Source organism: Strix uralensis, chromosome 3, assembly GCF_047716275.1.
Source record: "Strix uralensis isolate ZFMK-TIS-50842 chromosome 3, bStrUra1, whole genome shotgun sequence".
In the NCBI taxonomy this organism is placed as follows: domain Eukaryota; kingdom Metazoa; phylum Chordata; class Aves; order Strigiformes; family Strigidae; genus Strix; species Strix uralensis.
This window is the reverse complement of record NC_133974.1, coordinates 7,205,513-7,225,189: the sequence shown is the minus strand read 5'-3', so window position 1 is coordinate 7,225,189 and position 19,677 is coordinate 7,205,513. Positions and strand designations below refer to the sequence as shown.

Below are 19,677 nucleotides of genomic sequence, written 5' to 3'. Positions count from 1 at the left end.
GCATCATTCGGAGTGTGCACAAAGTGTTCCCTTCATCTTTAAAAACAGACATGATGCAATAGTCTGAATGGTCCCAGATTAGGATCTTGCAAAAACCACAAAATATGCTTAGCAATGGGACAAGTGTTCCTATCTGAATTCATGCTGTCAGGACAGTCCCTACTAATTATGGCATTAATAAAGTTCATTTACTTTTTAGCGTGGACATTTTAGTCAATACAAAAAACTGAACTGTTGATTGAAAAGCACAGAGAGAAATCCGTATGCAATGGATTTTTACAAAAGCCAGTCAAAACAGCAAATGCTCACGGGCACCCTACAATCTCAATCAGATAGTTTTAAAGGAGATAAAAATGCTTCATTAGCTCAATTATGTTCTAAAAGTTAGGAGACTGAGTCCTTTAAACATCCATTTGTAACCTGAATTTAGGAGGATTTAAGCACATTAAGACCGTGATTTAAACCTGCATGGCTTGCAATACTTCCAATCACAGAACAAGGTTTGAAAGGACCTCTGCAGGTCACTTATCACAGAATCACAGAATCATCAAGGTTGGAAAAAACCTCAAAGATCATCCAGTCCAACCATTAACCTCACACTGACCATTCTCAACTCCACCAGATCCCTCAGCGCTGGGTCAATCTGACTCTTAAACCCCTCCAGGGATGGGGACTCCACCACTGCCCTGGGCAGCCCATTCCAACGCCCAACAACCCCTTCTGGAAAGAAATACTTCCTGATATCCAGTCTAACCCTGCCCTGGTGCAGCTTGAGGCCATTACCTCTTGTCCCATCGCTTGTTCCTTGGTTCAAGAGACTCATCCCCACCTCTCTGCAACCTCCTTTCAGGTAGCTGTAGAGGGCGATGAGGTCTCCCCTCAGCCTCCTCTTCTCCAGACCAAACACCCCCCCAGTTCCCTCAGCCGTTTCTCTTTTTTTTAGTTTTTGAAATTTTAAATAATTTCAAATCTCCCAGGAGAAATCCACAATCCATTCAACTCAAGACTTTTACACCAACTGAGAAGCCACATAAGTATCATTGAGGCAACATGTCCTGAATTATAATGCAATTGGACATTCTGTATTCTGGGGCTCCTGCTCCATATCCAACAGCCGTGCTGGGTTACTCAAAGAGAAGATCTTCAACCTTCATCCTTCTCTTCTGCTTCTTACTCCAAAGCGGTCAGAGAAAGGCTAACCTCAAAGTCAAATCATGTCACTCAAGGTATTGTCCAGCTAAATTCTGAAAGTCTTCAAAGGATGGAGGTAACACAGCCACCCTGGGCACCTCTTCTGGTACTCAATTCTCATAGTAATTTTTCCCCCATTATATTCAATAGGAATTACCATAGCTCTAACTTGCAGACATTGATTTACATTTTTTCACCGAGCCTCTAAGGAGAGCATGTCTTTCTCTTCTCCAGGCTAGACAAACTTCTTCCACGCTATATGGACTAGCCTCCAAACCACACTCTGCTCTCAGATTTGTTGACATCCTCCTTGCATTTGAGGGGAGGGAGGAGCAAAACTGGACACGGTATTTTAGAGACAGCCTTGTGAGTGCCAGGTAGTGGGGAACAACTGCTCCCCATGACCTCCTAGCTACTATTCTGCTCATGCCACCTGGTAGACAGCAAGGTTGTTCCTTCCATGTTGCTGGATTATGCATTTGCCCTTTTTGGAACCACAGGAGATTCCTCTTAGCCCACTCCCCCAGTACTTCTGCAGCACATCAACCATACCCCCTCATTCACTGTGGATTTTTTTAGGTAACCTGAACATCATCTCGAGCACATGAAGAAACCAGGCTCGCATGAGCATCCCTATCAACCTATCCTCCTGCTTCACTCACAACAATTCTTACCCTGTACACCCATTTGGTTGAAACATGCCAGAAGAGTACCATCTCAAAACTAAGAGCTGTACTTTTTTTTTTTTGGTGTAGCACTCAACCACCCAAATCACTGTCCTCCCTAAGGAAAAGACTTCAAGACTGTCCCAACACTCTTGCTCTTTTAACCTGGTGGTTGGCTAATCACCAAATATGCAGCTTGGAAGCAGCTACAGCATGTGCTGTGTCTTGCAGAGCTAATTGATAGTAACACAGAACAATCGGTATTTGAAGAATTTGAGAAGGGAAAAAAGGCCTTACGGGAGGTTATGAAAAGCTGTCTGGGGCAAGGGATACCAGTGGCTCTAGTCAGGAGACAAAGCACCCAAACGCAAGTTCATAGAAAGCTAATCCTCACCTTCACTATTCTCAACACATTTGCTTGAGGTAGCAGTTTGGATTTCAGAAACACAAAGGAAATCCTTTTGACTGTCCCCACCTATTTCATGACCACCAGGCAAAACCCTGGTGATCCAACTACACAGGAAAAAAAAAAAGTAAAATCCAAGAGGAGAGAAAAATCATCAGTATAACCTCAGCTTTTTAAAAAACACAGGTTAGGATTTACCACTTCAATCGCTGCTCATAACTACAAAAGCACGACACAGCAGCATATGGCAAGATCCAGCAACTCTGTCCTGATAGGAAATCAGCATTGGGCTTCTTGCTTTATGGAGATAGCAGGCTGTGTCTTATTCTACTGACAGCACATCTCATGTTTCATAAACAGCTTTATTTCATCTGCTATTCATCAAGCCTGAGGCTTCCTGTTACTAGTTATATACCAGGGCAGGTTTTCTTCTACTGCCTACACATTAGAAACCATTTACATGACAATCCATATATACATTTTATGGTTCTCTCTCAGTAAGGATGCAGCATTAAAATGGAAAGAGCAAATGCTCTTCCCACAAAATAAGCATTTAGTAAGATGAGCACAATAAAAAGTAGAGAAAGAAATTTAATGCACTCTCAATTGTGCTTTTACTTGAGCACAACTACACTGCTAATTGACATACAGCCCTATAGCACACAGAGCTACAAGAAATGCCTTCAAGATCTCCTCAAGATACTAAGCATTTCATCGGAGACGGTTTCCAATTTCTCTGCTTCCCTGCACCACATCCTTACGCAGATACTGGTATGCAGTAAAAGCAGATCCTGTTATACTTAGGCTCCTCATAATGTGAAAATCTTAATATAATATTCATGTCCCTCTGTTATGTTCATAACGTTACAAATATGTTAATGTAATGAACTATGGTCTTCCACTTCACAAACAAAATCTCCTTCCCTGTGCTGACGATGTATATTTTCAGTACCATGCATAGTTTGACTTGGGCAAATGAAACACTGTATTTGATTTTCAAGAGCAAAACAGCACACTTCGTAATAATTTATGCTTAATAAAAGGACTATATTCTGCTGTTTGAACTTTTCTGAAAGATCCACTGTGTCCTTATCTACCATACCCACGATAGTATGGGATTAACATATTTGCTTTTGTCCTTATGTCTACAAAAGACTTATTACCCCCAGCACTTCCACTGCCCCGATTTCAGAACGTCATCTCATTTTACCCAGCTTCAGAACAGCACTAACTCAGATGAACATAAAAAGAAGTGTTGTTTGGGATACTGAGGTTTCTAACAAACAGACCATTGCCCACTCTTCAGACAGCATCTGAATCTCTGCCGACACTCCCAAGCAGATTGCAAATCCAGCTAAATTTGTGAAGTCTTGTACTAAAAACTCTGAACAAAAGAACACTCTTCACTTAACCACTTAGGAAACCAAACAGATGGGCTCTGCTTTTCAGGAACTGCTTTAGTAATTTACAGAGAATAGAGTTTCTTAGAGCAATTCCAACAATCTGAGGATGAAGGAGTGACCCTGCATGCTCTCTCCCTACTCATTCCCACACCGCTGCCTCTTCCCTTATGCTGGTCTCGCAATTGTGCTGCTCCAGGGTGTGCCGGTTTAGTTTGCTGCCAAATCAGCCAGCTGGTTCTCTTCCAGTTGGATTCAACTCTGGCCAGTGTCTTAAACTAGATCATCCCATGGACACATGATCACTAAATCTGCCAAAAGGGAAGATTAAAGAACACACTGATATGGGCATCAGCCAGGGGCTTGACCATATCAAGAAGCGATGGATCTAGCACTTCCCTTAGCAATTTGTTCTCGTAATTATTAACTTGCCAAAACATTCTGATGTTAAAATGAGTGCAAACAGCAATATAATTTACCTTAAGTTTTAGGCAGGTTTATTCTAGTTATTCTTGCATTTATTGATTTATAACAGTACTAATTAAGCCAAACTTCATAAAAGCATTGAAGTGATGGGAACATTGAAGTCCAGCCCCACTGTGGAAAATCAGGATACAGAAGGACAGAGGCATTTTCTTAGATACTGTGCTCGGCCTTCTTCTCAAAACATATATATTACTGAGGACAACCAAAACCAAAATCCACAGAAATACAAAAAGGACCTTAATAACAAATTCTAGCTGTTTAGGAAACATTTTCTCTTTAAAGGTATATTAAAGCCTATTTTAAAAAGAACGCAAGTCAGCGGCACGGTTTAAAAAGGGCACCTGGTTAGCTTAAAATGGATGGGGGAGGATGACAAGGAATTTTAAAAAGCATTTTAAAGAACTGGAATGAGAAAGCTGTGAAATAATGAGTTTGCTGAATCATGAACACTTTGGGAGAGCAATTAATATAGACACTCAGGAGAAATTTAAGAAGTTTCAGCTTGGATCTAGTGCAAATGGAAAAGGAGAAACACGCTCCATTCCCTGGCTCCTGGAACACAGTCCCATCCCCTCTTGCACAGGAGCTAACAACTGTGCAGTTAGAGTAAGGCCATTCAGCTTGCTGACACCATGGCAAACCTGGCACAAGAGTTTCTTCCACATCAGCCAGCTTGTCAGCTCACACCACAGACAACTACTAGAGCCATGGCAAGCCACGAAGAGGCATCGCAAAGCTCTGGCCCTTTTTGGCAGCAGCCTGAAGTTATCTCTGCTGAAGGACAGCATGAAACTGTACCCACAGGATGACTTCAGGAGAAGAGAGATAACATGCAAAGCAGCCTTAAAACAAATCCTTTCATAACTAAAGATACAAGTTCATTGTTAAGCGATGTGATTCTCCTTTACTAGAGAGTGAAAACTTCATGAAACTAAGTTTCCTTTCTTCAGGCAGCAAAGATGGAGACTTTTCACTTCCCCAGTCCCAGAGATGCATTGAGTGGAAACAACTTGAACCACTCTGAGAAGTTCACTTATTGTTCTGCTTTGGTATTTTTCCTGAAAAATTAAGAAACAATGCAGCTTCAGGAAAAAAAAAAAAAAGAAAAAAAAAAACAAACAAAAAACCACTAAGCAGAATTAAGGTACACTGGTATTTTTCAAATAAATCCACGACTGAACTAAAGAACAAAAATTATAAGACAACAATTTCTATCAGGCACAACGACTTCAATGACTGCTGTAAGTGTGCTGTGGATGACACAGCTGTAAGTAGCATCCTCATCCTCCTGCTTCCCTTCACTCTTTTTGTAACCATGAGCTTAGCCTCAGTTTCTGGAGAGGCAGCCTGGCTGAAAGCTAATCCAGGAAGATGGGAGGCTTCAGAAGATGCAGCTGGCACAATGAAGGGAAGAGGACAATACTCACTAGCCAGAGGTAAGTGAAGGGTGAGACTTTCAGCACCAGCTTAAAAGATCAAGCTACATATACGGTCAAAAACATTTGACTAAGACTGACCACTTAGTAATTTTAGCCAAGAGGTAGAAACTGATGATTTAAGAGTTGTCTTTAAATGGTAAATCAGGCAAGTTTCCAGGAACTCAGGCAAAACTGTCTTCTTTAAAACCAAAACAAAAATCATTAACTCCAATCCACAAAATTCTATTCACGGCAGCCAAGACTCGGCTGCTGCAGAAGCAAAAAAAAAAAAAAAAAAACCATTACCTAGTACTGCTTAATTTGAAAACCATTTACATACTCCTCTACTGTCAAAAAGTATCATGTTCATGGTGATTTAAGTACTGTTAAGAAAACAGCATGAGCTTAAGCCATTTAAATAATTTAAAATAATACTTTATCTGGTTGAAGCGATAAAGGTGATAAAGATAGTTTTCAGTTTCTTTAACAATAATGTCAAATTTAAACTCAAAGTTTACAAGCACAAAACTCTTCAGCACTAAGGCACACAAGCAGACAGATCCCTGCTTCCTCCTCCAGTTCAGTGGAGAGCTCCAACTGCAACCCTCTCCTGTAACTCCACAAGTCAGCACTGTCCAAATTGCCAAAATTGAAGGAAAATGGGGTTTTTTTTTAATAATTCAAAATATTAGATTCTAATTTATTCCACTGAAAGCAACCCTGCCTAATACCTTGAGCATGTTACAGGCAATAATATATTCCTTTAAGAAAAGTTAACTTAATATTCTAAATGACCTCATACTATAGCCTCTCCATGTACATCACCCCAAAAGTGGAAAGATTTAACTCATTTGGCAGACAGGCACATACTGTGACTTCTCCTTCAATCTGATTTCGGACTCTGGCAGTGGCAGGTCTTAAATTTTTCAAGAAATGCAGATATACTGTTCAAACATATCTGCAGTGCTTCATTTTCTTCATTCAGGATTTCTGAAAAAGCAACATTTCGGATTGATTTTACATAAAAGAAAGGCAATTCTGAATATGGCTAGAGCAATAAAACATAATCCCACCCAAAAATACTTGTTGGCATTAGTCAGAGAAAGTAACTATTTGTGCTGGCATCACAACATTATTCAAATGAACTGAAGTTTATGCTAAGAAACAGAATAATTTAGGGTGAGAGGAACCTACAGAGACCACCTAGTCGAACATCCTGCTCAAAACAAGGCTAGCATCAAAATTAAATCTCTAGTACACTTTTATTTAACATAACAAGGGATCGCTCTAGAAAAGAGGCGACTGTACAGGCAGTTTTACTATCTCAGTCCTGCTAAGCACCAGTGTGACAGGACAGCCAAGGGCGATGCACAAACAAGGTTACATGCGCACCGTCACAGTGACAAAGTTAGGTAAAACTATTCCTCATCACTGCACATCCAAGAAGGTAAGTGACAGCAAAGGCACAGGTGTCCCCTTCACAGAGAATGGGGTACATTTTAGATCATTCACAAATTCACAATTCAAAGTAGAAGAGAAAAGCAACATTCATGGAAAGGAAGTGGCAGGGAAGAAAAACCTGAACATAATTTAACTATGTTACAAAATATAGGAAGACAGTTTAAAAAAAGAAAAAAAACCCCACACTTTAAAAGGAATAGAAGGAAAGCGCTAAACCCCTGTAGTGGACCATAGACATGTTTTAAGTGCCCAGGTGGTAATCACAGGTTGGACTAGCTGCTAGAAATCGCTACCCCCCCGACCCACTAGCAACAAATTTCACCTAATCAGTTTACCCACTTCTGTCAAGATGACCTAAGTCACTTCAAGCACTTTCATTGCTGCTCTTTCCTAACAAATCATTTTTATGATACTGGGTTAGGGAAATACTGCACCAGCAGTCATATGTGACAGAACCTCCAAGGAAGCAAAATGGATGGGAAGAGCAGAGAGACGACAGCCAGAGCGGGACAGACCAGGCAGCCACCTCGCTTAGCCCCGGACAGTACAGTGTTCCTGACCACGCATTTCCTGTCTTTATGCAACAGAAACCCACTAACGGACAAAAAATCCCAACACAGGCAGACAACAGATAGAAGGTGAAGAGACTTCAAAGGGAAGATCCTACCTAGCTGAAACAAAAACTCTTAAGAACTGTTAAGAAAACCAAAGAAGCCAAGAGAACACGGAGTTAGGTCTTGAGCAACACATACACTACCCTGAACAAATCTCCACAAGAAAAAAAGTGCTATCAAAATTAAAATAATCATCCAGTAAAGGTGACCAGCAACTGGCACCACTGACTGGCACACAAGGAAAGTAGATGCAGAGAGACTTCTCAGTCTGAAACCACCCACCAATCATCCACCATTTCTCCAAGGAGTCAGACAGAATAAACAGCAGCTTTAGGGGAAAAAAGCTCATGCTAAAAGGACATATTTGCCCCCCACACCCCCATTCATGCTAAACAGGGACAGGACTCTCACTTCCACAGGTAGTTGTGAAGGGCAAGAGCCACGTTCCTTTGTCCCACCTTGTACAAGTCCCTGATGGTCCATCCCTGTCTATAAAAAGGTCTGGTGAAACTACAAACACCTTTGACCAAGTCCATAAATTACTAATTGCCAGACCATGGGTCTTCTAAAGACGAAATGCAGCAAATTCAAATGTACTAACTCGTGGGAACCACAAATCAACGCTTGCACAAATCTGTGGAAATAAAAAAGGGGAGGGAAACGCATATAGCCAAGAAGATACTGACAGAAGTCCAGTAGATTCCACTGTACCACTGTGGCAATTTATCAACTGTTGCTGGAATATTTCATTCTTAGTTGTGCAGCCATACAAACATTAGGTGCACACTGCAAATTTATCTCAGCCTTGCACATTAACGTGCAAGTTGTACAAACCATTTCTCAACGATAATTAGGAATATTATCTGTTATTGAGCCATAGAAGTAAACCAGACAAATGTTACAACGCATCAATATATGGAACTCTACCTCCATCTAAGTGGATATCAACCCAAGACAGCAAGAAGATAGTTCAATAAAATAAAGTTGTTTTTTTTTCCCCCAGAACATCTGAATACATTTTTTTCTTTTAATTAATCTATTTCTCTAAGTATTCATAGAGCCATATACTGAATCCACATGATTAATCTAGCATAGAAGGCAAAAAAGTATAAAGATGGACTTTAACCATGCAACTGGACATTACTAGTAACTTTGTAAAGTCTAGTGTTTGTCACCTCTGGTAACATCCTCTTCCCCATCTTTCAAGTGCCTGAATGACATGTGCTCTTGCAACATTAATTTCCAGCTACCACAAGAACATAAAAGAACCTGTTACAAGGCATTTTGTATTTCTGCCCTTCTCCTTTTGGTTTCTCCAGTCATACTGCCCCATTCTCACTTCTCCATAAATTTCAGAAACCCTTGAGTTTGTCACAGATACCTCAACAGTCCCCTCTAAGCCACCTCTTGCACGTAAAATCTCCTCCATAAGCTGACATAAAAGACAATCTCTTATCAAGAGCCAGCTCTACCATGATCGGTAATAAAATAATCAAATGACTTCTCAAGGTAAACGTGAGGCCGTCCGTGAATATAGTGAGTGCAGTGCAAACTACAGTTAGTTCTTTCTCTACTCTTATTTTTAGAGATGTTTTACCGTACATTGCTCCCTGCTTTTGGTCGCAAGAGAGTAACACTTGAAAATCTCAATAAAGGACACCACCTTCATAGAAAATCCATTTAAAAGGCTCTGAGATCATTCTGCAATCATTTATAGAGGTTTGCCAGTGTTCTGGCAGAAACAGTTCTATAACTGCACATGCACACAAATTGTTATGGTTATAACCACCCATGCAATAACAATACTTGGCACAGAGCATATGCACCCACTCAATTCAGTTGCCTCTGGAGCAGTAATAACATGCTCACTACTGTAGTCAGAAGAGGCAGAGAAAGAAGCCACACTTAAAGGAAAGGTTAGGAAAAAAAACAAAACACATGTCATATAATGATCATTAGTCATAAACTGGAGTCAGTCCTTTAACAGTCTTATACAATATTCCTAACTGTATACTAATAATTTTAATAACCCAGGCCTACCATATGTAAATCCTCAGGTACTGCAGGTTTCAGCATTACACAGTACAAGTGCAAAATGTTTAATTAGCACACTAAACCTTTACGCTTTAGGAACTACCATCACAGGCCACCACAATAACCTGGATAGACAATTCTCATTTGCAAATAAGACAATGCAACCCGAAAAGAAATAAACAGTAATTCTTACCTATTCTGATCACAAGAAGCATCAAAAAGTGAGTTCACTTTGTATTTTCAGACTTCATTTTAACTGTGCTTTGACCACATAAGACGCCTTTCACTGAGATGAAAACACTGAAAGCTCATCTTTATGATCAGGAGGGACACAAGTCAGGAGGAGCGTTTATCACTTCACTAACTGCACGTTTGATCTGCACATCGTGAGCTTCTTCCCTTCTTTTTACGCACTAGGGGGAAGTAGCAAAGCTCTCCAAAACCTAGGTATCCTTCCACTTAAAAAAGCTTAAATCGTGCTCAAACGTAGCACGTTTGCACGTAGGAGCATAAGTACACACGTGCCTCTTCACACAAGAGACGAAAGCCACCGCCACACACACTCTTGCTCACACCTCTCCAGAAGCACATCAAGCAGCTGATGTTATACAGGACAGCAAAGCAAGGGATGCAATACAAGCAGAGGTAACAGAGACAGACAAAATGGGCAACGGACCTTTCTGGACCCCAGTGGGGGGACTCTGTCTAAGGAAAGAGGGCTCTGAGAGTGGCGTTCAAGTCACTCTTTCATACTTCCCTATGCAGGTGCTCCTACATTAAAAAATTAGACCCAGTACAACTGACTGTTTTATGGGTAAACCTGATCTGCAACATTATGAAAACAGGAATACTTTGAGTTGGTGGACACTTGCTTTTTCTAAGCTAACACCTTGGTGGAGAAATGGGTGAAGCGCAACTCAAACTGAAGTTGAGTAAAAAAAAAAACCGAAAGGGCTAGATTTAACTGGAGAAACTTTTACTCTTCACCAAGCCACCCCAACCAAGCTCCCTCCAACCAGCACTGGATCCGCGTTCGTTCTGTGGCTGTAAAACCTCGCTCTCCCCGCCGAGAGCCACGCAAGCCCCGGCGCTGCCCCCCGCCTTCTCCCGTCCCGGGCCCCTGCCGCAGCCCCCGGGACGGGCCGGGCAGGAGGGAGCGGCCCCGGCCTCTCCCAGCCCCGCCGCCGCTCCCCGTCCCGCCGAGGAGGCAGCGTTTACCCAAGCACCTGCGGGCACCTGCCGCCGCCAGCTCCCGCCCGCCGGGCCCGGGCACCCCTGGCAGCGCCTCCAGCCCCTCCACCGGCCGCGAAGGCGCCGGGTACCGGCAACGCTCCTTCCCCAGAAGACTTCGGGGGCTGCCCTGAAGCGGCGCTTCCCGGGCACCCCTGGTCCGCGCCCTCCCCCTCAGACAAAGGGCGGCGGAGGCGGCCCCGGGGCAGCGGGAAGAGGGGGCCAGCCCCGCCGCCTCCCGCCGCGGCAGCCCTTCCCCGCCGCGCTCACCCATGCTGCGCCCGTCCGCCCGGGCTCGGCGGAGCGGCTCCGGGTCCCGCCAACGCGCTCAAACCGGGCACGGCGGCTCCATCCGTGCTGCGACGGGCGTGAAAGGGGCCGCGCCGAGCCGCCGGCGGCCCGGGGCAGAGGCAGCCGTAGACCCGTCCCGTCCCGCCGCCGCTCCTCGCCTCAGGCGAGCTCGAGCTGCAGCTCCGGCACCGGCGGCCCCGCCCCCGCCCCGCCCCTACCCGCGGCGGGGGTCGCCAAATCCCGCGAGAACCGCGCGCCACCGCCCCCACGCTGTGCCGCCGTTGCCAGGCGGGATGACGTCACCGCCGCTGCCCCGCCCCGCGCGGGAAAGTGGCCCCGCCCGCGGGGCCGCCTCCCGCACCGCCCGCGGCCCCCCGCCGCCGCTTCCCCTGCCCTGCTTCGCTCTCCTGCCCAGTCCCCCGCCCGCCCCGCCGCCATTTCTCCTCAGGCGCTCCTCAGGAGACACCCCCACGGCGGGTGGGGGCTCAGCCCTCGGCCCGCGCACCCACAGCTCCCCCGCGGGCAGGAGCTGCCTCCCGGCTCTGCAGCCCCTCAGCAAACCCCCGGCCCTTTGAGGCCCTCGGGCTGCCCCGTGCATCCAGGGGCTTCCCCGCCTCCTCCCCCGCTCTAGCCCTGTCCCAGAAAAACCCCTCCGTGGGATCACAGAATCATCGAGATTGGAAAAGACCTTGAAGGTCCTCCAGTCCAACTATTAACCTCACACTGACCATTCTCAACTCCACCAGATCCCCCAGCGCTGGGTCAACCCGACTCTTAAACTCCTCCAGGAATGGGGACTCCACCACTGCCCTGGGCAGCCCATTCCAACGCCCAACAACCCCTTCTGGAAAGAAATACTTCCTAACAGCCAGTCTAAACCTGCTCTGGCGCAACTTGAGGCCATTCCCTCTTGTCCTATCGCTTGTTACTTGGTTCAAGAGACTCATTCCCACCTCTCTGCACCCTCCTTGCAGGTCGTAGTAGAGGGCAATGAGGTCTCCCCTCAGCCTCCCATTCTCCAGACTTCCTGATCATTTCAGGAAGCCCCTTTTGGGCAAAGAAATCTTGAGATTTGGGGTTGGTTCTGGGACCAGGAGCCAGGGCATTCCTCCTGGGTCAAGGATGGTGGCAGGGGTGCATGCAGGGCGGGCTGGGGAGGAAAGCGGGCAAGTCCCCTTGGCCTTCGAGGCTGCTAACCTCGTGTGCATGTTTGTGGGCTTGTGCATTGCTTCTGGAGAATTTATAGCGCAGAGGTATTTTTTTGTTTGGTTGGGGGTTTTTTTAACTTAAGATGTACTTAAGAAAGGAGGAAAGTATTCAAAGCTATATCAGGCTGCTACTGTTTAGGTTTTTGTGGGAAACTCAGGAATGAGTGAAAACGACTACTTAGAACTAAACCGATTTAAAGAAAAAACAGTGACCCTGAGGCCAAAAGGACAAGTAAACATGGTCTGGTTTTGATGAAAATCAGGGAATATAACACAGCAGGGCTCTCTGAAATGAAAATACTCTGTCTTCCCTGCTGCAGACATCCTTTTATGAGTGGCTCAAAATGAGCCATTTCAGCCAAGCTCAGGACAAAATTAGCCTAAAAAGAATGTCAAGTATTTCCAGGACTCAGCTTTTGCTTAGCATCTTTCTCATGGCATATAAACAGAAAATGAGTCAGATGATGAGTACTGAAGACAAAATGTGAACTCTGAGGGTGTAAACAAGCATACACCATATTATAGTATGATATTTTATCTCCTTCATTGCACTTTGAGGCAGATTGTTCTTCCATTTCTTCCAAGAAGCAGAACTACAAGCGATAGTCAGAATTTCCTTGAAGCAGGTATAGCATTTAATGCTGATAAATGGCCACATGATACTCTCTTTAAAAGAAGAATCTATTTTTTATAAAAATACAACCTTCCCACACCCCCAGATTTACAATAGTTAACAGCAAGAGGAGATTTGGGACAGAAAGGAAACATCTTACTTAGAGTTTGAAGTCACTCCCAAGAAAAATTCAAAAATAACGTCCATGAGGATGAATTATCCTCATCTGTCTTCTCTGTAGTTTTTTTCCACTTCCTCTGAAGAACTACATGCTAAAAAAGGATAAAGAATGAGACAAATTATAAATTTGATCTGATGTAGCAATTTTAACCTTTTTAAACCCTGCCACAAGGCTAAGTACACATGAAGGAGAGGTGAGAAATAAAATATTCATGGTGTACACCTTGACAAGAGAGTTGGAGAAGCTCCATGTAACCTTTCAGGAAGCTGGTCTGAACTAGGGCAAAAGCTAATTCCAGTTTATTTAAGCATCATTTCTGCCTTTGGATCAGCCCTGAATGACTGCTCATGCTGATATAAAGCTACATTTGCCCTCCTCTTGAGTCTAGAACATGCTGGACAGCAAAGCACTGGTTCTCAGTTCTTATGCTGTGGACCAGCAAGATGCTGGCTTTCTGAAATTCTCTCTTATTTTATTTTTACATGTCTTGATAACTGTGGACAAGGCTGGCTCAAAGCTTCTCAGCAGTCTGAGTACAAAAACTGAATTTTATTCAGAGCCCATCTGCTCTGATGATAGTGCACCAGCATCCAGCTGGTCCACTGCTTTAGCCTCCATCTCCTTTTTGGTACCAGTGAGGCAGAAATGGGATGGTTGCTGAGGGAGCCCCTGAGGCTGCTGAGCCCAAAAGTCTTTTTCTCTCTGGACGACTGGCTGTGATGCTGCTGAATCCATCATCTGCAGCCCCGTACAATTTTCTGGTTTTCCTGTGTCTAAAGCTGGTCCTTCTTTGGGGCTTTGGTCCCTGAGTTATGTGGCGCTGAGCAGTTGTGTCTGCCTCATGCTTCACTGAGTTTGACAAGGCTTCGCTACAGTGAGTTTTGCAAAAATGCGAGAGTCCGCTCAAGTGTAACTCAAAGCAGCATAGGGACCCGTATTAAGCATTCTTATATGAGTTGTCAATTATAATACATATAAGGAAAATACATCTGTGCTAGACTATTAACTATTATGGCTCAACCGTTAAGCCATGTGACTACTTAATTTATCTTCTATATGCTCTGTCTGGTGTCATGTGCTAAATGCTTATTTACCAATATTTACCCTCTAAATCACCTACAATGAGTTCCTTCCTCATTTTCCACTTCAATAAAAGCTGAAAACATTTAATTAGCCATTTTCGTTTGGATATTATGCAGTGATTGGTATTTATGCAGTCCTTTGAAAATACAGTCTTGCTGTTATACTGATAGATATACAGGGAACGCTGCATCCTGGTTTTTATTCAGTCGTTTCTTTCAGTTCAAGCAGAACATAAAACATCGATATTCTGACTCTGGAATTATAAAAGTGCATATTTGTTTCAGAGTATTTTCAAATCCAATTATGTTCCCCAAAATAGCTGTGATTGTTTTCTCCCAAGGTGGAGTTTGTTCAACAAAACTTTTAAAAATGAAAGATTAGCATTTTAAATGCTTTATGATTGAGCTTAGTTGAATATCTGAATTTATTGCTTGCTTTTGAGAGAGGAAGAGTTGTGACATGTTCACAGATCAGGAAAATACTCACTGTTAACATCAGTAACTGCTATCATTTTACAAGAGAGATCAATGTATAGAGCCTGGTATGTAGGTTTATAACATAAAATAAGAATGATATAATTTGTCACCACTGGAGGTGCTTTTTTTTCTCTCACAAAAAACTAGGAATAACAATAGATCCTTTTTCTAGTAGTGCTACAGTGAACATTTGACTTGAACTTTTTTGCCACTGTGGTAATCTTAAAATTACTCTATTACTTCCAAATAAAGAAACCTAAATCTGGAACTTTCAAAACTTCTCCCTAGAGCAGAAAAAAATAAAGGAACTTTTTTTTTAAAGAAAAATCCTGTGTCAGCTGTTACCAAGTTATGGTTTCATGCACATTTAAGTGGCATATGTACTGCAATAATTGTACATTCCCCTTTAACCAAATAGTTTGCTCCCAAACATTCCAGCTGAGTCAATTTTTCATGCTTTTAATACTCTATTGCCTTTTTCATGACAGCAACTTCTTGCACAATAATACCCGTAAAAATTGACTAGAAACGTACAGACTCTAGCGCAAAGGAGTTAACCAGTCTTGACTGTAAAATTTCACATTTTGTTTGCAGTAGCAGTTCCTACTAGGCAACATAACATTACTAAAAAAAAAAAAGACAGGTTTGTGTTTCAGAAGTCAAAAAATTACTTAGATGAGAAAACTCCCTCTGCTGGTTAAAGAAGCAGTAGATATATTTCATTTAAAAAAATACAAACTGTGGGAACATACTCATGCAGCCCACACAGTATTTTTCCCTTCAATACATATTCAGTGGAGAGTGAATCTGCTTATTTCACAGAATGAGACAGGACTCTTTAAAAAAAAGAGATAAAATATAAAAACACAGAGCAGTTGTTTTGTAAATAAAAACTTTATCAAAATGTAGATTTTTCAAGGAAGGGGCAAATTAAGCTTGCACACTTAACATTTAATCCTATTATTTCTTTTAACTGTTGGGGCGGTTACATTATTTTAAGAAGCAAGACCAACTTTTTCTTTTCTTCCTGTGCCCATACAGACACTCTGTGCAGCTACAGCTATGCAGGGCTCTTAGAAAGGCTGGACCCTTTGCAACTACAGCACAGCTCCCTCCATGCAGGTGAAGAGCAACTAGTCGTAATCTTTCTTATGGATTATTGCTAAAGGAGGATGGAATACCGTGTCACTACAGACAGCTGGTGATACTAAGGAGTTTGGGGTGCCAGTTTTCAGGCTATCAAAAGAATCATGCACTTTGTAAACCTTGCATTCTCACATGGAAAAATCAAGCAACCAAAATGAGGGGAATAATAAGGACACTAGTTTTATTTGTCTTTAACTGGAAATTGTTGTGGCAACACCACAAAAACAGTTTGGGTTTTTTTGGTTCAGTTCTTGGTTGAAAAGGCTGAGGAACATCAGCCAGCAAAAACAAATTCCTGTCCTTTGTTTCAAGTTTAACCACTCTTGATATATTTCCTCTATTATCAATCTCTTTAATCAATCCCAATCTCTTTTCCATAATCAGTTCTAGCCTTGACTAGCAAGTACTGTTTTTTTCCCTTGTCTTACTCCTTTACCTCATGCCAAAAATTCACTGTGCCTTACTCCATGTTGTTGGGCTGAGCACAAGACAGGGAGCCAGGACAAGTTTCAGTTCTGTGGCCTTGTTTTGTTGTGTAAAAATACATCCTTCAAATAGTACCCAACGTTAAGTAAAACATTATTGTAGATAACAGCTTGTCCAGTGCTAAATACTTTTAAAGTCCTGAAGGAAGTATTAGAAATGTCACTTCTCTTGCACAGGTATGGAATAAAGTACTTGTAAATGTTGAATCTTGAAAGAAGAGAATTGGGGGAGAGGGAGGTGTATGAAATTCAGGCTAAGTATAGGCAACAATTAATTATGTTTCTGCCATGAGGCCATTATAACAGTAATCTGAAAGAGCAGTTCCCTACCCTGACAGCAGCCATTACATTTTTTCTTTGACATCTCTTCTGAGGATTCAGTTCATTTATACTGGGCTATTACAACTAATTAACACAAAGCTGCAAACAGCAGGGAGTTTGTGGAGAAACTCCATCCGCATCATGCTGATAAAAACCATTTCACATGGACGTGTAGTCTTTAACGGTATAACCACGCGTTATATAACGGTATAACCACGCGTTATAACAGTATAACCATGTAGTTTCAAAAATACTCTATTTGATTTAAATACAAGAGAGTTTTTATGTCCACAGTTTGGTTGGAGTACATCACACAGTACTTAAAACAAGAAGTACTAAAAAAAGCAAATCATGCTTTTTGCTGGCTTATTTATTTTTTTCTCTAATAGGCAAGCACCTTCCTCCTTCCCTTTAGGCACATTTGGCATTTTGCATTCACATTAAGTCCCTTTGGCAGCCGCTGTTTGGGATTTCCTTATATTAACATATAGCACAAAGAGATCTCATCTTCAGGGTCCAATGGGCTAATGGTTTCCTTGCATATGAATAAATCAACAGCTGTGGCCTTCAGCCATTTTGTCTTACCAAGATAAAAGTAACTGAAAAACTGCTTGTTGTTGTAATAGTTCTCACACATGCTCCCAGAGGGGGATAAGAGGCCTTTTCTCTGCATAGACGACTTCACACAAAATGTACAGTATTAGCAATGTAATTTTCCCCTCACTCTATCAGTAACAGCAGTGTAGTCCTAATTACAGTGATCTAAAGATACAGTTTGCTCAAAAGGTAATGTTTTATTAAAGCATTTGATACATCATTATGAATACTTGTATCACTGCAATGCACTCACGTTATGTATTAGGGTGCATTTCTGTGCCACGGTAAGATGATGGTGTCAACTGGAAGTGCTTTTATATTCAGATGGCAATCACTGGTACCTGTACAGCCCCCTTGTGCTCCAGGTGTGGTGCCAAAAGCAGCCGAGTCACTGCCACCACAACTGGAAAGTGTCACTCTTTGACACTGAGCTGTTTCTGGCTCTGGCTGTTGTGTTAGTTCTTGTGCTCGTCAGATGGTTTTGCTCAGTCAGTTCTGCTTCCAAACCCAGCAGGAAACTTTTAAAGCAGGGAACCATTAAGTCTTTGGAGCAGTTTGGACTTACAATTAAACTATGTTCAACTGTAATTTTTAAAATTCCAAATAAAACCAGTCTATCACCAAAAAGACTGATCAAGGGCAGAAACTCTGCACATACTACTTGCACTCAGGGAACTATTTTGAATATGATTGTCTTGGGGTTTTTTGGTGTTTTGTTGTGGTTTTTTGTTGTGGTTTTTTTTAATGGAAGTACAGCAAAGCCACACTCTGCAAGCTCCAGGACATGAAGACACAATATTCTCTATAGTGATCTGCAATAAGGGACTCTTGGGAGCCTTTCAGAGAAGGGGATGTGGAGTTACCTGTATGTTTACATTTTACTGTATTGATTTTTCTAAGCTGAGTGCAACGAGTAGCGCATTTGCATCAATATCGCAGTCTCTGACAGAGAGGTCAAGACAAAGGAGTGCAAACATACTTGTCTATCGCTTCATGCTTGAAGCGTAACACAATGCCTCTTCTCTCTTCATTCTCCAACAATGTAAGATTGTCATTAATTTTCTTGAAACTGGCAGCCTTTTTGTGAGTGCTGTTCAGCCACTTTTGACTTTATAAATAGCATTCCCAAGGGGCAGTCTGTACATCTGTGGAATGGCCAGAGTTGACCAAATACCCACTCTTTAGAAAATTCTATAATAAAATATTACCTCCCCTGACAATTACACACCCTCACCTTCAGTTATACTAACTGAACTCTAGGATGTGTTGCTATAATCAGTAGATGCTTCTGTAAGGTGTATAACTATTTCCAGCAAGCTACTAAATTTTGCAAAAAAAGTTGGTTTCCTGCATTTTCAGGTCTAAATGTTGTCAAGTAAATTACAACTGACAAAACCTTTAGGCATTACTTCAAAGAAAACAGATCAAGAAAGGACACACATTTCTCCCTCCCCATTCCCAGACAAACCAAACCCCATCTTTTTTGTTGTTGTTGTTAAAAAACTCAGAATTGCGATGGGATCTAATAAATATGAAATATTTTCAATTAGAAGGGTTAGCTCTCATCTTAGTAAGGTACTTGTGGCTGTGAAGAAGGGCCCCTTGGCAGAGCTTTGGAAGCTTTCACTGATTTTTTTTGTCGTTGTTGTCATGCACAGTAAGAACTAAGATATTTATCTACATTCCTGCAGGCTTGTATATCCTCTCCCTCGGGGCATTGACGCCTGCTGCCAACAATGCACGTCAGGTTTTCTAGAGAGACAGCAAGCTCAGCCTAACAGCAGACTGAGCACTTCAGAAGCACCTGATTACTTTATATTTTCCCTCCTAAGAAGTTAAAGTATTGGGGATTATTCATTTTATAAGAGCACATTCCCACTAAAACAGCAGAAGATGAGTTTTCTGTTTCACTCACTGGCTACAAGTGGAAATTTTGACGCTGAATTTCCACTTCAACAGTTATCAACATCTCAACCTGAAGGAAGAAAAGCAGCTCCTATTCTGCTTTCAGAGACAATGAAATTAGAGAGGCAAACAGAAGGTTTTATGTCGTGACAAGTAAAATGTTTTTCAGTTCCCATTTTAGGTGGGACAGTGAATTGACTTTAATTCTAGTTTTCACGATTTGCAGGCTTTTTGTGTATGGTCAGAGAAAAACACCACAGAGAAATTAATTATATGGAATAGTTTGTTGCATTGTTCGGACTCACATTTGCCCAGCAGAAAATGCAGAGCAGGATGTGTGACAGAAAAAGGGAGTGTGCTCCAGCAACGGTATCTGAGCCGCCAAAAGTGTATCAGCAAATATACTCACAAACCTGAGTGTTTTTTCTAAGGAAGCAACATTTACTAATCAGCCAATTTGTGAGTT

General features: G+C 42.4%; 1 protein-coding gene across 3 annotated transcripts in view; it reads right to left on the bottom strand.

The window, feature by feature from the left end:
* The window catches only part of CD2AP (CD2 associated protein), an 86,255-nt gene extending 74,891 nt beyond the window's left edge, over positions 1 to 11,364 (bottom strand). For 2 of the 3 annotated variants that reach the window (XM_074861439.1, XM_074861438.1), the window contains exon 1: positions 11,176 to 11,364. Coding sequence is in view for 2 of the 3 variants with exons in the window: in XM_074861438.1 (XP_074717539.1) it covers positions 11,176 to 11,179 (4 nt within the window). In the remaining variant the exon portion in view is untranslated. Of the gene's footprint in view, positions 1 to 9,868; positions 9,985 to 11,175 lie in introns of those variants that run through there. The other variant, XM_074861437.1, reaches the window with a different exon arrangement.
* Positions 11,365 to 19,677: the final 8,313 nt, after the last annotated feature.